We start from the raw sequence: 18,006 nt of genomic DNA, 5'->3' as shown, positions 1-18,006 counted from the left end.
GAATTACAGCAACACTCCCTATCCCTTTCTTGAAGTCCCTTCCTGGCTGTAGTGTTGCCTAGAAAACCATAGAGGGTCTTCCACCCCTTTAGCAGCCAATAATGAAGCCTGAAGCAATTCCTAAATACCATCGAGTGAAGTTTTCACGGGAAACCTCTGTCCCCACAGAAGGACTTAAGTGCACCAGAGCACCCAGCAGATCCTCTGGCCCTTTCAGAAGGAGCCCTCCTTTCCCATCATGCAGCCCTCCTGGCTCCCTTCAGAGCCAGAACAGCCAAATTTATCCAAACTCTGCAAGCCACCCAGCTATCCCAACCAGAAGGTCTCTGCTGGCTATGGCTGTTGGGGCATGGCTGCCCTTTCCCATCTCCTGTGATGTTCATGCCTGCTTGAGAAAAGGCTAGCCAAACACTCCAAAGAGCCTCAGTTGGGGCTCACCCCATTTCAGCCACCCTAGAGGCCAAGCCTCAGTCTCCTCCTCCTCTTCTCCCTCCATGGCCAGGCGTGGCCAAGGGAGTAGTCCTCTCACCCAAATAGGCTCCGCCCAGCTGCACCCCTGGACCCAAACAGGTGCACAGCCTTCCGCAAAAACATACTGGGATTAAGACTGTTGCCTGACCACAAAGGCCACAACCCAGCCAGCAGCTGAGAGCGGAGGAATCATCCGCCAGACAAAGCGGAAGGGCCAAAAAACCATAGCCAACCACTTCTTTCAAAGCAGAAGGATCTATGTTGTCACACTGATAAATCTGGCCGTATCATCTTCATGGTGATACAAGTGGCAAAGAGGAGGAGGGGGTAGACAGAGATGGTCCTTTAAGACTTCCCTCCCCAGCTGCAACCTCAACCAACCCACCCCAATTAGTGTGGAAGGGAACCTTCTTCGGTGCAGCGCGTACTATACTGTGGAGGCCCAGATCTCCCAGTAGGTAGAAATTAAAGGAGGCTTACATCACCCCAAATGCCTTGTGTGTGTGTGTGTGTGTGTGTGTCTTTGGTTATTCGGGTTTTCTCCCGCGTAAAATTAGAAAAGCCGTAACACAGGTTGTTAAAAAGAGAAATGGGGAGAATAAACAACAAGGAGGTGCTCTGGGTATGAAATCAAACCCCCCCCAGTACACGATCAAAAAAGGGTAAGAACAAGGGTGAGGGAGAGGAAAGCAGAAACGTGACAGCTTGCAATATGATGTTTAGAACTCAAACGCAGGTGGATCGACTGGGCCCGATCACGAGGTCCAGGAGCCGGGTGCAAAAGGCACCACTCCCATAAATAGCCATCCCATCGACTGCATGTTACCCTGATGATGCTGGCAGTGTGCCGGCGAAAGCTTGGTGTTTTAAATTTTATTAAAACTTTTTATAGTTTTTAAAGAATTTCCTGGTGGTCTTACAATTTGTGGTTGCTGAATATGAACTTACCCAGGAATCACCTTTTTATTTTTAGAATTCTTAGTAATATATGTGTGTGTATGTGTGTGTGTGTGTGTGTGTGTGTGTGTGTGTGAGAGAGAGAGAGAGAGAGAGAGACCCATTTCATGGTTTTAGGCAACTTTTTGGGTTTTGGTTTTTTTCTGCCCAGTTTTGAAGGACCAGACTTACTTCAAGGAGCCCACTGCGAGAAGTTAATAATCCTTGCACCCTCCAGCTTTTCCTCCTTTTTGCAGCCCCAGCTGCATCTGGGGAACCCTATCCTTGTTTCATTGTCTGCTTCAGGAACTCTGATGATCTGCAGTCCATCTGTCAGCTGCTCTACCCGGAAGATGCTGGCAGTGCTGCCATTTTGAGAAGGGCGGGCAGTATTTACCCAGCGACTTACTGTAATCATGCCTACCTTAACAGGTGAGATGCCTGCTTCATTCTTATCCTGTGGTAAAGAGGAGGAGGCCCACTCCACTGTTATCCCCCCATCCCCAAGCTATCATGTCTGTTATTCCCAGGGCATTGTCTGGCAGAAAGGAGGGCCGAGAGCTGAATGGGTGTCCTTCCCCAACTCCTCTGTTTCTTTCAGCCCAAGCCCAACAGGGAGAGCAGCCCATGAACTGTGTGGCTGTGGCCGGCAGAGGGACCCCCACCCACTGCCAGTTTTTCCAGCCCCGAAATTGGGCAGCCGGCTTTCCATCTGGGTGGCAGATGGAAAGTCAACTGGGGCAAGTCAACAGCTCCAGCTTCCTCTTTTGCTGCTTCATGGGCGGCAGGAGCTGATGAGGACAAGCCTGGGAAGGAGCAAGCTAGGGCCGCTGCCGCCTCCTCCTCCTCCCTGACCCACTAGCCCCTTCCTTGGGGCTGGGACCCTGCGGCTGCCCCATGGCAGACTCGCCTTGCTCCCTCTGCTCAGCCTGTTCCTCCTGCAGTGGAGGGGGTGGCCTGGCTGCCCAGGGGAACCACCAGCAACACGTTTGCCCAGCCCAGCGCAGAGACCAACTCTCAATCAACGCAATCCAAGGGAAGCCTTAGAGAAGCAAGACTTCTGGACCTGGGGCTCTCGGCCTAGCAGGGATGGCCCAGAGGAGGAAGAAACAGAGAGGAGAGAACAGGAAGTGCCTGGAATCCTGCTTCCCCTCTTGCCTCTGTTTTCTCTCCCCCTGCCCAATTCTGTATGAGGCAGTCAAAAGACAGGAGAGGAACCCTGAGGCATTTCCTCCTGGCTACTGGTGGTAATTTGGCATACACTAGTGTGTGTGTGTGTGTGTGTGTGTGCATGCACCCACATCGAAACAACCAGTCAAAAAAAATTGAGGAAGCTCACTCACTGACGTTTCTTCACTTCCCCAGCCTTGTTTCAGGCCTGCAGTCCAGGAAAGCCCCCCATGCCTTTCCTGGATTCCCTGGGGGAATGTCCGTAGACAGCCGGGCTGAGGCCAAGGCTAAGGTCAAGGTGGGTCCAGGAAGGAAGCCCAGCCCTCCTGCTCCTGGCAGGCAAGGCCAGAACTGGCCTCGGGTGGAGAGTCCTGCACAGAAACCCGGCCTGCTGGATCCTGGCGCCGAGTCCCAACAGGACCTGAATGCACTGCTCAGTCTTCCAATATCTCAGGGGCTGCCACAGAGAAGAAGCAACAGATGGAAACTAGTCAAGGAGAGAAGCAACCTAGAACTAAGGAGAAACTTGCTGACAACTGATTAGAACAACCAATCAGTGGAGCGGCTTCCCTCCAGAAGTTGTGGGTGCTCCATCGTTGGAGGTTTTTAAGAAGAGATTGGACAACTATTTGTCTGAAATGGTATAGGGCTTCCTGCTTGAGCAGGGAGTTGGACTAGAAGACCTCCAAGAACCCTCCCAACTCTGTTATTTTGTTATTTTGTAAATACTGCTTAGCAAGTTCAAAATGGAAAGAAAACACTTCAAAATATGGAACAGTGTCAAATAACTACATATATACATACCCATCATCTTTTGGGATAAGCCATGTTTATATGATCACAGAAAAGAAGCAGAAAATAGTAGGCGTCCTAACATATGCTGCAAAATGTTTGGATTTTCAACTACCAACATGACATTATCTACATTCAAAAGTAACATCACCAAAATATTCTTTATACTAATATATGAAACAGAAAAAGGGGAATTATCACCTCTGCTTGCCCACTGCCTAGACTGTTTGCTAAGCATTCCATTTGTTCTCATGTATATTTTATTCCCATCATATACCATTCTTACCACATTCAGCAATCACCTTTCAAATCCATATTCATGCAAAACATTCCATAATTCAAGCCAATTTATTGGTCAAATGTTTTCTCTGCATCTCTGAAGTACCTTGGTACTTCAAAGCTAAAACACAGAATTATGGAGGGAGGGAATCCCAAAGGAGGGGAAAAGGGCAACAGGCGGAACAGGTCCCCACAGCCGCAGGAGCCCCAGAGGAGCTGCTCAGCTCAGCCTCCTTCTCTCTCCTGAACAGGAGCAGCTCCCTGGAACAGGCAAAGAGGTCAGCTGAGCCTGAAAGGAACAGCCATTCTGGGCCACCAAGCGTCCCTTCCTCTTGGAGATAGAAACACCTGAGGAGTGATTCCCCATCCACCCGTAAGAAGGCTGAGCAAAGTTGCTTTAAGTACCTACTTGGGGGGAGGAGGGGTCTTGTACACGAAGGAAGCCAGGGCTGGAAAGCAAGGAGAGTGAAGAACTGGGCTGGAATGAGAAACAAAACAGGGAGCTGCCAAGCATCTCTTGGGCAAACCCAACCACATGCTTGGAAATGGGTTGACTGAGTAAACTGTAAGTAAACTATCCATGATTATGTCCACTGCAGAGGCCTGGATCATTTGTGGCAAGAGAAAGATCTGGGAAAGAAAGGAGTGTAGCCCAAGGATTCAAAGTGGTGCAAAAAGACTATTTAAAGGATTAACGTGTGTGTGTGTGGGGGGGGGGAACTCCCATTTAGACAGCAAGCCAACCAAGAGAGCCTCATACTATTCTGGACAAAAGTCTGTCCAAACTCTCCTTGAAATCCTCCACTGATGGGAGGCAGCCTGTCCTACTCAGACAGGGAGCACAGGAGAGACCATATGAGGGCAGTCTTAAAGTAAGCACCCCACCAAGATCCCTTCATTTCTCCTTGATTTTATGGCAAGGCACTAAATATTTCCCAAAGTATTCCCAAATTCTCATTCACCATTTCTTTTTGTCTCTTTGCTGACCAAACGCCTTGATGCATCTCATCTGAGAGAAATCTGATTTCTCTTGGGGAAAGGATCAGAAGCCTTTGGGCTGCATGCAGCTTTCCTAGAAGCTGCCCAGGAGGCCATGAGGCAAGGGGCCCTCTCTCACACACTCTGGCTTCTGCAGAAGGGCCCGAGCCATCCTTATCATCATTGCCAACAGTGCCTGCAAAAGGCATTATCAACACAGACCAAGCTGGACCCCTGGCCAAGCGACTGTGTTTAGCACCTTCGGCCGGACTGCAGCTGAGACCTTTGGAAATCACTGGTTGCTAGAATCAGGCTCCCTGCACCAGACAGGCTCAGGCCCCAGAATCGGTGGAAACATCCCATTGCTCTGGACAGATCAGAAATCTCATCAGTATCAGCCACATGCAATGTTAAAGGGAGATACACCAGCTGCTTGCCTAAGTGAAACATGCATATCACTGGAATTCCACCACGTGCAATGGGAGCATGACTACAATCTGCTGGTCAAGAAGGTCACTCACCAGTGTCAGTAGCTGGGCACTGCTGGATGGTGAAGATTTGGCCCAGGTCCTCCTCTTCCTCAGGAAGGGTCTTCTGCAAGCACTTCAACTTTCGCAAACTTTCGGTTCGTTGGTGCTTCATGGAACGTACATGCTGAATAAGATTGAGCTTGGCCTTGGTGGAGTAGTTGCAGAGGACGCAGTGGTAGAAACAGCCGTCCCCCTCCAGTCCGCTCTCGTGGTTCTGAAGGTGCTGCAGAGAGAAGCATAAAACAAACCCACCCCCAGGTGAGAAGCAGAGGAACCACTATGCTCCCTCTGGAATCTGGATCTCAACTTCAAACAAGGCCAAAGCCCAAGGGGGCTCTTCCCCGTGCCCCTTTTCCCCTCTTAGCACTGCAAGGGCATCTTGGGAAAAACAGTCCTATCTTCGAGACAAGCAAGATGTAAGTCTTCTACTTTCAAGAGATACTTGCTTCCAAACTCATCCTGAAGTCACATCCATGCTCACACTTACTAGGAGTCATTTGAGAGTTCTCAGCAGGATAATGCTGTTCTATCTAATAGCTACCTTATTGAGAAAAAGGAGTCTCTGGACCAGAATTACTTTGTTCATCTAATAAAGCAACTGGTTCCTAAAGAAGAACCTGGTTGGTTTCCAATCCACCAACTTTGAAAGCAGCCCTTTCGTCTCTGGATCTGACGCTTGAGATGTGGAAGGAAACAGGGCAGCGATGGAGGAGAAGATGGGAGAAAGCCCTGTTTCCTTGCTGCTACCCTGGCTGGCACAGCACCCAGCCTCAGATGGCACAAAGCGCTGCTCCTCAGAAGCTCTGCTTGGTGTCGCCAGGCCAGGCCCCTTGGCCCGTCCTCCAGTTAACTGCTGGCATCCCTCTCAACCATCTACTAACGCAAGATGGATGAGAGACAGGTTGCTTGTCACTAAATATTAGTTTTGTGTGGTCTATGTACACACACCATACACAAAATTATGTAGGCTACTTTTGGAGGAAATGAGCAAGTAAAAAAGAAATCAACAATTCTCCACTAGAAGACAGCATCCGTGCTCTTTGGGACTGAACTCCATCCGGAAACCACTAAAATGGCTTTATTGTTACAAAAGAACCCCCCCCTCCCCAAGAATCTATTATGCCTCCTGCGGGTCATTAGGAAACTCCAAGCAAACTCTTAACAGGACAGGATGATCACCTTCTTCAATCTGGAGGGGAAGTTCCCAAGAGGGGGGTTTTCACACACAGAATGTAAAATCTGGATCCCTTCACTTTTCAAGCTGGATCAGATAGATCAAAGTCCCATCTGATCTGAATGATGTTTCTGCAAACCACCCTGTCCCCCTCAAGACCACTCGTTCAAGAGAGATTGTGGCACGGAGCAGGGCGACAGCAACTTCTCTTCACGGCACCTGATCTTCTCAGAAATGGCAATTACCCGTAATCACCCAACGACACCTCAGGAGGGGCAAAGAAGCTACCAACTCTCCTCAGGGTCATCCCTACCCCGGGGCAGAGGAAAGGGCAGCGGTTATCATGAAAGAGGCCGCACTCTTACTGCCCAGAAGAGGGATTTTCTGCCACAGATCAGTCTTTGGCACCTTTGCTCTTCCCCTCATCCGAGGGTCTCATGCCAGTCTAGGTAACTCAGGCGAGAGCTGGGCCCAGCTGCCCCTTTCCTCTGCAAGCAGACGGCTTCAGCTGCAGCTCAGAGGAGGCAGAAGAGCTGATTCTCAAACAAGCAGCCACCTAAAAGGACAGAAGCCACGCAGGCAGGCTGGCACATTTGCTACAGGTGGCGGTGATCGATTTCACAGTTTAGATTTCTTCTACACACAACCCGTGCAGTAGCAAGGCAGAAGCCCCCCTTCTCTCTCGCTCTCAGTGAAATAGGAGGGTGGTAACATGCCAAGACACTCATGGGTGAGGCCCTCCCCACAAATAACAGACCCTTCCCAGATCAGCACCGGCCACTTTTTCCCCGTGTTTTGCTCCAAGTCTTGCAGTCATCAGACCTGGATTCGAATCCCTCTCCCATTCCCCACCAATAACTGGCTGTGGGATTTTGCTCCACCTTCTAAGCCTCATTAAAAGCCTGCATTGCTCAGCCTCAAGATGGAAAGCTCAGCATAGATTTTACTGAATGTTAAATCAAGCAGCAAGCACAGCCAGCAAACTCTGTGGCACTTTAACTTTAAATAATGCAATAATTATTGAATTTCCTTTTTATAACTGAAGTGCTGGAATGTAAACAATGGGGCTGTAATTGCAGGAAGGGGGGATCAATAGAGGCAATCGTTTTCAGCCATGTTAATTGTAAATACAATTGCTCCAAGATGTCAGCCTTGTTCCTCTCGCTCCAGAATCACCCTAACGGATGACAGAGTCCAACTTTCCCATTATAGCTGTTCGTTCCTTTAAGAGGTTCTCAATCAGGTCTGATCAATCTGTCAAGATAATGCATGGAGTAAGTAAGACTCTTCCAAACACAAATGCCCAATCAATAGCCCCAACCAGCTTAATGAGGAGGGGCTACAGCCCCCAGGGAGGCAAGAGCCAGCTTCAGCAGGCCAGCTAAGCAGATCAACCCTTAACGAGGCTGCCCTGTAGGCAAATGCTGAGGGCAGTAAAGACCCTCTCCAGGGATAGCGGGAAGGCCCAAAACTGAGGCAGGCTGGAGGGTCCTGGCCAAGCTCTGCATCGATCATCCCAAGGGACAGGAGACCCAATGAGCTTGGCTGTTTGCTTGTAGGCATTTCATTACCCAACTAGATAACATCATCAGTGTGAATGAATATGGGGTTTGGTCCCTATTTATATACAGTAGCTTGTCCTGCAAGTGATACACCATTCAAAAGGGACAATAAAAAAAAAACTAAGAAGGAAACAAAAAGACCAGAACACATCCTTTCCAACAGCCAATATCCAAATAAATGGGGATGAACATCAGATAAACAATCACACAGGAAACAATTCCCCAATCAAGGAACCACCAAGGAGAAAACCACATCTCCACTGAAACTGCAATGGCAAGTTACTGTATGTAAACATACCCCATACTCACTCACACTGATGTTGTTACCTAGTTGGGTAGTAAAATGTCTGCAAGCAAACAACCAAGCTCAGAGAACACCAAGGATTCTAAAGAGTTGAACCCTAAGCTACTTATATTCTTTTCTTTTAGAGATGGACAATTCCCCTTCAAGGAGACTTATCTCCATATAGCAACTATTTTGTCAGGTTTACCAGCTGGTTGCATGCAGCTTAATTCTTTGCCTGAAATAAGAATTATCAGTTATAATTACAAGCAATTGCGTGAACACTCCTGCCTTAAATTCCTACAGCAACAGCCTGTGGCAGGATATAGTAGTTCTGTAATCAAACAGCCTTGAGAATACATGGTGAATGGAAGTGTGACATTGCATAAAAAAAAGTAAATAAAATAAAGGATAGTTGCATCTCAAGCATACGATATTTAAAAACACCCATTTGGCTGAACATCAATGAGGATGAGCTGGCCTGAAAGGAGTAAAATTCCCACTTCCTTACCTATTCTTTTTCTTACCAGCTCTCAAAAGACCTAGCACCCAGCATTTCTGAGGAAAAGGGTGCTGGGCGGAATGAGAACCTAAACTCTGCTGAGATATGTGGACCAAAAATTCAACCCCTGCCGGCAGACCCTAGCCATCAATTGAACCCTCTGCCCCTTTCATCAGCCCCCCCTTGTTCTAAGCAGCAGGAGCTTTCTCTTCCTTGAAATGACTTCAACTGTGGCAGCCACGGTCTGAACACCAGTTATCAATTGGCACTGACCAGGTTCTTGGCTTGCAACATGGTGCCTCTGAGATCAAGGAAAGGTGCTTCTCTGTATCAATTGTAGGAGAAGAACATGACATGATCTGCTGGAAGTGTTATCTGCTTGGTTCTTGTGGAAACAGGAGGCAACGGACTTTTATTCCGTCTCAGCACCTGTCCGAGGAGGGCGGGGGGGGGGGCAGGGCCTGAAAAGGGAGCCTCTTCCCCAGACCAAGATCCATGCTGGCTGTTCAAATAATGTGATATGGACAATGCACACCTGTTGGATTCATGAGCTGCAAAACACATACCCTCTTGATGGAGGGAATCTCCCTTTTGTCAGGAAGCAAAAAGTGAATCCTCTCACTGAGACGAGCAAAGATCACCACTGTTGATCACCATTGCTTAAAATCTAACAGGGCAAATCCGACCTCAAGCAGCGGGTTGATCTCCAGTCCCTCTCCAGCCCCACAGTTCCACCGCACCAAGAATTGTTTCAGGTGGGGAGCTGGCTGCACCTGAGCAACTTCTATTGGGTGGGAAATGGGCAGGATTTTTTATTTGGTCTATCTGCAAAATAATTATATAGATGTCTTTTCTTCATTCAACATTATGATGATTCATGCTGAAGTTACATCAACAATACTTTGTGTCTGTATTTTATTCTGTCTTATTAGTGGGGAGTAATAAAACTAATTTACAAAAAGCCCCAAGGCCAAAGCAAGGCAAACTGACCCAGGTTTCTTGGGAAAGGAGTCAAGAGTCCACTCCAGCCAGGAACCCCCCCCCAAAAAAGGCCCCTCCCCCCACTTTTTCTGCCAGGGAGAATGGTGCCAGAAACAATGGGCCAGGGGGAAGGGGCTCCCAGGGCTGTTCTCCTCACACTGAACATTTCTGGAGCATTGCCAGCCGCTGAAGGCAGGATGGCACACATTGCATTTCATCTGTGTGGTACCTGGAAGCCAGGGAGCAACAGGAAGAAAGGAGAATGACAGGGGTGGCCTGGCAAGCCTGGCGCTCTCTCACCCGGCCAGCATCTGGAGAGAATTTTCTCCCTCCGAGAAGCAAGAGCTGGATTACACCCAGTTAGCTGCACTCTAAACTAATTAGGCAAGTGCCAGGAGAAGGAATGAGGTTAGCCAGAGGAGAGGAACGTCCCAAGGGCCTCCGCCAAGGAGAGTAGGACTGGGGCCAAGGAACCTACCGGGCCAGGTCCCATCCCAGGCCAGTCTGCTGCTCACCACGCCACAGACAGACAGCACCCAGCAGGGCTGCCCCACAGAAAGAAAAGGGGCAGTTGCATCCAGAACCACCTCCTTGCTCCCATCAAGAAGTAGGGACAAACCAGCAGGTGAAACCTCTGGCGACACAAGGGAGGGGCTCTGGGACCCCCTCACTCCGGCTCACAGAAGATGCATGCAGGCCCATCATCCTCAGAGGAGAGGCCTGCTTGGCTTTCAAAAGCTAGCCTTTGGAGGGGAAGGGAGGAGAGTAGGAAGGGCTGGAAACCAGGAGCACAGGAGGCCAAAGACCGGAAGACGACGTGTCTGGGGAGCAAGGCTGCCGCTTAGATTTATCGCAGGTGGCGCCCGATTGTTCATACTAAAGCCATTACGGGATGATTAGAGAAAAAGGTGAAGCTCTGAGTCCAGGGAAAATCAATACAAGCGTCTGGAGCAATTCTGCCACACCAGGGAAAGGACTCTTTACTGCAGGCAGGCAGAGGGGGGGAGGGGAAGCTGCAGCCAGACCCAGTGGACGAGGGGAAGTGTTGCCCTTCAATGGCCCTAATCGGCCTTGGGGGCGACAGTGCCCTAGACGGCCCCAGTGCCCCTCAAGAGGGTCTTGCAGCCCTGCCTTGAGCGAGGCAGCCTGGGAGACAGAGGATGAAATGAGGTCAGACTGTCAGCGTTGCCCAGGCCAGGCAACGTGGGATACAAAATGGGGCTACCCTCTGGCTTGCTGTGCTACGCGTGCAAATGGCAATATGGATCTGGACTGCACTGCCCGTCCCACCGGCACTCACATGCTGCTGCCTTCTGTCAAACAGTCTGCAGAGACTGGAGAGAGGACTCCAAGCAGCCCACCCAGCAGTGGCCGGAACCAGGACGTGGGCCAAGAGCCTCAGTAGGCAAAGGGTGAGGAGTGGTGCCTGCTGGCTGGAGCCCACCCGCAGGACCACCTATCCTGTGGCCCCCCCTACCGCCTCACCTTGTACAGCTTCAGGCTAGCCTCGTGCCTGGAATTGCTGGTGTGAAGGCGCAGCTTCTCCAGGCTGTTGGTATAATAGTCACAGGCGTTGCACTTTAAGTGCACTGGATTCCCGATTGCCACGCACTTGAGGCGCCACTCGTTGGTCATGCCACCCTCCTTGATGTGCGCCACCAGCTGGTACTTCTGCAGGTGCTTCTCGGTCTTGCAGTGCAGCTGGAAGTTGGCCTTGAGCTGTGTGCTGTAATGGCACAGCTTGCACTGGTAAGCCTCCCCCACGGCCCCCTTCCATTCCTCCTCGGGCAGGCCCCGCTCGGCATTCAGGTGCAGCCCCAGAAGGTCCAAGGTGTCGGTGGTGAACTTGTTGCACACAGAGCACTGGAATAGCTTCAGGGAGGGGTCGCTGGTCTGGGCAAAGGTCTCTCCCAGGTTCATGAGCTCCTCGGACACCAGCTGCCCTCCCCCGAGCCGTGGGTCCAGAGGGATCTCTCCTCCCACTGTGCAGAGAGAGAAGAAAGGCAGTCAGAAAGGCTCCCACACCCACTTCCAGTGGACTCTCAGCTCCCAGCTCCAGTGCAGGAGTCTGGCCCAGCTGGAGCATGAATGGGTAACTCCCCACATGGACTCGGCTCTCCCATCACAATGTAACCCATGAGCTCATGAAGCGTACGCCTGCCCCCCACGCTCAGAACTTTGCTGGGAAGCAGGATCTCTGAAGTCCACAAGGCTGGGGGGTGGGCTAAGGCTTGGGCTCAGGAGCCGAGACTATGCTGGCTTCACTCTAATTGGGACAGTGTAGTAAGAGTTTCCAAAGGCCACAAATAAATGTGAAACCAGAATAGCTGGAGTCATTTCAAAAATACCAAGGCGCTGTGTAGCACTTTCAGACTAGTATCACCATCTCTTCTTGCGTTCCTCTTGGCCCCGGGGTTGCCTGTTAACATTCCACCCCGTGGGGCTATTCAGCATCTCCTGTGGACGTGGCCCACACAAACACACCACGTACTACAGGATGCCTGTTGTTTTGTTCTGTGTGATCATGCTGACATCCCCACATCTCTTCAAGTTCAATTAATAGCATTTGTTTACTATACAGTTTCTGTTTTGGTTTTTATTCTATTCCTATTTTCCCATCTAACAAAGATCATAGTTGATTAAACACATGATGAAGCACTTTGCCATTTTCTTCCTCAGACGTATTCTCATTGCTTTTTGGACGGGCATTAAGGCATCCATCCTCTTGATACTGCATAAATTAGAACTGCAATTCCCCAATTGTGGGAAATAATAGCTCTACTACTGACCATTGTTGCGGAGGCTTTCATCTGGATTCCTGAGCTGAGCAGGCTGGGCTGAGCCTACAGCCTCTCCCAGATGGAGGGGAGACAGACATCAGGTTTCTCAAGCAGGAAAGCAACTCCTGAAGTCCTCTGAGGCTACAGCGTGCAATTTTCTCCCAAACCTTTCCCATTTCTCAGCCTCACCAGGTGAAACCTATGGCGATCTTTGAACCAGAGATTTCCACAGCAAAAGAGTAAAATTATGCTTTGATGCAAACCGACTATCGCAGGCTCTGGAGAAAAGGCAGCCTCTCTGAAGTGGGGCACAGAGATGGGAAGCGGCATCAGATCCAGGCCACCATGGGCCACAGAGGGGAGGAGCCCAGAGTAAAATTGGTGCCAACTAAGGGGCAGAATCTCCTCCATGCTGGTGCATTGGGCTTCCCTGGCACTGGGCAGACAAGAGCAGGCTGCCAAGTGAAGGATAAAACAGAAAGCAGCCCCAACAACCCCCGTGCCCTGGCAAGGTCCCCAGAAGAGGATGGCTCCTCCCCGCCTTTCCAGGGGGCAGCCTCCTCCTTCCCTGGACAGCCCTCGGATGACCCTGAAAGAAAACCTCCCAAGAGAAGCGCCCATTTGTGTGTAGTTCCAGGGGCCTCCTGGGGTCTCATGCACATGTATGTCCCCCCCCTTCCAACCGGGAAAGCGAATGCCTGAGTTCGGGGGGGGTGTCCCTTCCTCTCCTCGCCAGCCCTCTGAGGTGCCTTCTGGAATATAGGACATCCTTCTGTTCTCCCTCTCCAGAGAACCCTGGCCTCCACCTTAGCAAAGGTTGCGACCATTGGCTGGAATTGTCCAAGAGGCTAGGGACAAGGGAGCTTCTTTAAGGAAGGGCAACGCAGCTTCCTGACTGTCCTCTCTTCTCCAAAGAAGAGATCTTGAGACTTCAAGCTCAGGAAGGGAAAACGAAAGGCTTGCGGACCTCAGGATCCATGCTTTGCCCCCTGCCTGCTTCAGAGCAGGGGCTCCTTTACCCAGGAGAAGTAAGTTCCTTTATCCCCGGTGCAACTCTGGCAGGCTGCAGGATGAAGAAGGATCATGGGGTGTCATCTACCCCCACATGAAAGCCCGCTTTCCCAAACTGGAATTGGGCCAATGCGATGACACCCCCCCCAGCCAGCCTGTTCTCCAGAGAGGAGGATGGAAAGGAAGTGGGGAGATTTTCCCCGCGGCGTGAAGAGCTTCATCTTTGTCTATGGAGATTCTCAGTCCTTCAGGTCATGATTATCCCAAAGGTGCTTTTTCACAAGGCAAGTGGATTTTCTTGTTTTTCTTTGAAAATGTTTTACTTCTCATCCAAAAAGCTTCTTCAATTCTGACTGGATGGTGGGGAATGGAAGGATTTATACTTCTTGCAAACAGTTGGTCATTTGCATTCTTTTAGAGAGTCATTGAGGTCACCTGAAGGTTTAATTGTGTCAGCAGTTCCAAGAAGGCTCCACACCTATTGATCCTGACAGATAAATCTCCAGGTGGCCTCAACAACTCTCTAAAATGACCAGCTGTCTGCAAGGAGTATAAATCCTTCCATTCCCCACCATCCAGTCAGAGATGAAGAACTTTCTTGGATGAGAAGTGAAACGTCTTCAAAGAAAAACAAGAAAATCCAGTTACCGTGAAAAAAGCACCTTTGGGATAGCTTCATCTTTGCAGACCAGGTTTCAGAACTGCACATCCACAGGAAACACCATCTGTGGCACAACACAATTTGCATGGGAACATGACACCACTGGATCCTTCAATGGACACTCGATCTCTTCTGAAGCAGTGAAATCTCTTCATCAAAAAGTTTCAACAAAATTCCTCGCTATATGCACAATGACAAATGTGCACCTTTTTCTAGCCATGAAATTAAACAACTCTGATCAGCTCTGTAATTAGGGGAACGCTTTCACTCAAGGCTACTGAAAGCACTTGAAGCAAGTGCATCTCAAGTTGGAAACAGCCTTCCCTGGACCAGTTGTCCCGCTGAATTACAAAATTGCCAATAATGAGTTCCTACTAAGGAACTGGCCCTGTTATACACGGGAGAATCCCACCCTCTTAAACCTGCAAAAGAGCTGCTGCTGCTGCTGCCGCCTCCGTCTTGGGCCACAGCAGAAGTTTCCCCTTCTCCCCAACTCTGGAGGGCCCAGCAGCCTGGAAAAGTCTAGGCCAAGCAAGTCTGCCACCACTACCACCCCACTGCCCCCAACTCAACCACCGCAGCAGGGAAGGCTTGGCTGGCCAAGACGGTGACCAAGTGGATGCTGGCAACTCTAAGCCAGGTGAAAGAAAACCAGATGAAGCTGGCAATTAGGCACAGGGGGTCCACTGCCTTTCTGCATTTCCAGAAGACCCTCACCCCTCTCATCAAGACCTCTAATGGCACAAACTTAGAAGGGTCTTGTGCTTTTGGCTTGCGGTAAGAGCCTGCATGCAGAGGAAGCCCCGTCTCTCCTTCTCCCCTGGCCCCAGCAGCTGAAACTCCTTCAAGCATAACTGCTGTCCGAGCCCAGAAGGAAACCCAGGAGCTGAAGGGCCTTGTCACCTTGTCCCATGCCCACATGGGCAACTCCCTACTAAGAGCAGGTGCTGCCGGGCTGGACGGAAAGACAGCCCCTTCCTCTCCAATTACACCGAAAAACACCTGGACAAGGCAGGCCATCTCACCTAGGGATGGGGCCACGGAGGTCATGGTGTTGGTGGGCTCCACTTGGAAATTGCTGCCCGCCAGGAACTGGGCCTCGGAGGCTGGGCTGCTGTCCATTTTCAGGTTCTGAGCCAAGTAGCACTGGTAGAGCTCAGCCTCAGCGGGCAGGCTGCCTAGGCCCAGGTGGCGTCTGGGCTGCACCTGGCTCATGTTCTGCTGGAGCAGCACCATGTTGTGCATGTGCTTCTCGCTGGTCATGTGGATGCGGAGGTTTCTGGCCACATTGGTCTCGTAGTCACACACCTCACATCGCCAGGTGGGTTTACTTTTTGGTTTGGTGGGGGAGGGCCCCCCACAGCCACCACCAATATTGGCGGTAGCTGCCGTGGCCACAGCCACAGTCCCCGCTGCGTGGCTGAAGACTTGCTCCCCACTGCCGTTCTGCAGGTTCTGCATGTTGTTGAGATGCTTGTCTGACTGCATGTGGATGCTGAGATTGCCTTTGGTTGTGGTCGAGTAGTTGCAGACCTCGCAGCGGAAAGGCTTGTAGCCACAGGTGTAGCTCTCGCCCCGGGAGAGCCGAGGGTGCAGCTGGCCCGACTGGCAGAAGGCGCATGCCCCTCCCGGCTCTGGGTGCTTCTCCTTCATGTGGGCCTCCAGCGTCTGTTGGTACTTGTAGTGCCAGTTGCACTTGGGGCACTTGAGGGTCTTGCAGGAGTTGCGTGAGTGCATCATAGTCATGTGGCCCCCCAGGGAGCGCGAGGACCCCAGGACAGTGTCACACTTGGGGCACTCCACCCCACCCCCCAGCTCGCAGAGGGGACCCTCGTGCTGGTGGTGGGCAGCGCAGAGCCCGTCCTCCCCCTCGAGGCTCTCGTTTGGTTCCAGGGCATCATCTCTGTTGACACTTTCCTCCCCCAAGTCCAGCCTCTGGCTGCCCTCACTATTAAAGCTGAAACAACTCCTCCTATTTGCACCATCAAAGACAAAGGAAGAAGCAGAAGGAGAACCAGAAGAAGCTGAGCCACTCGATCCTGCCTGAAGCACATTAGGCATTAAGGGAGATATGCTTTGGTTTGAGAGAGCAAGATCCTTCGGGCTGCTGCCACTGCTTGCCACCGACCTGGTCTCAGAGGTGGCAGGAAGTTTCTCCTCTGGGTCCTCCCCCAGCCTGTGTGGAAACAGCCCATTGCTACCACCGCCAGCCCCCTCCTCCTCCTCCCCCTCCCCAGCTGATTCTGCCTTCGCCAAGCAGCTGTCCTGCGCATCACTGCCGGCCCTCCCTGGGCCTTTCCCTTCAGAGGAGGCAGAGGGCCTGGAGGTGGGGGCAGCCAGGGGAACTGAGGTAATTGGGGTCTTCAGAGTTGAGCTTGTCAGCCCCCCCAGGTTTAAGAGGCCCCCCGGGGCTAAGAGGTCTGCTGTCTGGGGCTGTTTGCTTGTGCTGGCAACTCCAATCTGGGAGACCCCCTCCCCTTCCACACGAATCCCACTGAATTTGCCATAGAAACTGTGTCCGGGGCTTTTGAGGTCAGTTGCGGAAACTAAAGGGTATGAAAAGTTTTTGTTTTTTGGTTCCAGAAAGCTTACAAGGGGCTCCTTGTCTTTGCCTATCCCTTGGATGATCGCGGAGATGTTCTTATTGCTAAGAATTTTCCGCTCCTCCTCGCTCAGAGTTATCCGATGATCGTGCACCGCATGGGTCACAAACGAGCGGATGAAGCCAAAGGAGAGCTTGCACAAGAAACACATCAGGATGGGCTTCCTCTTCCCGTAGAGTACAAAGCTATCAAATTTGGACATGTCCACATTGTTGGGAACATCTTTGGATACGCAGGAACTTTTGGCAGAACCGTCGCTGTTCAGGTAATCCCTGTTGCTTCTGTGGCGCACATCAAAGACACGGAAGCTGTGCAGGACAGGGCTGACCCCCACCAGGGTGGAGGTGCTGGGAAAGGCCTCATCTGGGCCCTCAAACCACTTCCCAAAGGAGGAAGCGATGTGGAAAGTGTTGATGATCTGCGGATAGACCTGAGGCACAGCCACAGCAGACTCCCCTGGCTTGGCTCCTGTGCTGGGGAGAGCAGAGTTCGCCAGGAGGGGCGGGAGCCCCCCACCCCCTTGACTCAGCTGACTGAGGCTTTCCACAATGTATGCTGAGCCATCTGGTTGGTAGATGATTTCTCCAGCCAGGTTCTCAATATCGCTCTCCTCCCCCAATTCCTCCTCCTCCTCCTCCTCCTCCTCCTCCTCCTCCTCGCCAGTGTCGCTCCTGCAGTCCTCTTGCAGGGAGAGCAGAGGATGGGCACTGGGACAGGGGGGCTCCATGTAGGTCTGTAAGCTGGCAAATGAGGCCGTGCATTCGTCACAGCTGCCTTCCTTGCTGCTGGGCTCAGGGCTGCAAGCAGAGGCCGCCGAACTTCCTGGCGAATGCTCACAGAAGGGAGCCCGCTCGTTGCCTAGCTGGCCCGCTGCCGTGGACCTCGTGTCACCAGGTGCGGTGGGGAGATGGTGAGCACTGCCAAACTCAGTCCACTGCTGGTGCTGAGGTCCAGTGTCTCCAAGGTCCTTGCCCAGGATGCCCGGCAAATCACAGCCTTCCATCGTCAGCCCTGCAATCAGCATTCATCGCACCTGGCACGACTGGGGCCTAAAAGTGGGCAGGGGGAAAGACAAAGAAAGAAGCTTGTCAGCCAGGCCTGGCCACTCCACGCGTCCAGCCCACTTTGCCCCCAAAAGCAACCCGTTTGCCCTAATGCCAGCTCTTGGCAAGAGTTCACCGAGCCAGAAAGGGAGGGTACAAAAGGAAGTGGACACTCTCCATTTACCGCAAGAAGGCCCCCACCCTCCTTCAGAGCCTCTCCAGAGCTGGCTCAAGAATGGCTCTAAGCTGT

The 18,006-nt window shown here is 51.5% G+C and overlaps 1 protein-coding gene across 1 annotated transcript in view; it reads right to left on the bottom strand.

Annotated features, from left to right (window-relative positions):
- The window catches only part of ZFHX3 (zinc finger homeobox 3), a 43,973-nt gene extending 26,257 nt beyond the window's left edge, over positions 1-17,716 (bottom strand). Inside the window, exons 1-3 of the mRNA XM_029283237.1 lie at positions 15,136-17,716; positions 11,144-11,640; positions 5,148-5,379 (exon numbers count right to left, since the gene is read on the bottom strand). Coding sequence (XP_029139070.1) covers positions 5,148-5,379; positions 11,144-11,640; positions 15,136-17,716 — 3,310 coding nt within the window. The remainder of the gene's footprint in view (positions 1-5,147; positions 5,380-11,143; positions 11,641-15,135) is intronic.
- Between the last annotated feature and the right edge of the window lie 290 nt (positions 17,717-18,006).

This window comes from Protobothrops mucrosquamatus, unplaced genomic scaffold (genome assembly GCF_001527695.2).
Source record: "Protobothrops mucrosquamatus isolate PMUCROS unplaced genomic scaffold, P.Mucros_1.0 scaffold41, whole genome shotgun sequence".
In the NCBI taxonomy this organism is placed as follows: Eukaryota; Metazoa; Chordata; class Lepidosauria; order Squamata; family Viperidae; genus Protobothrops; species Protobothrops mucrosquamatus.
This window is presented reverse-complemented; position numbering and strand designations above follow the sequence as displayed.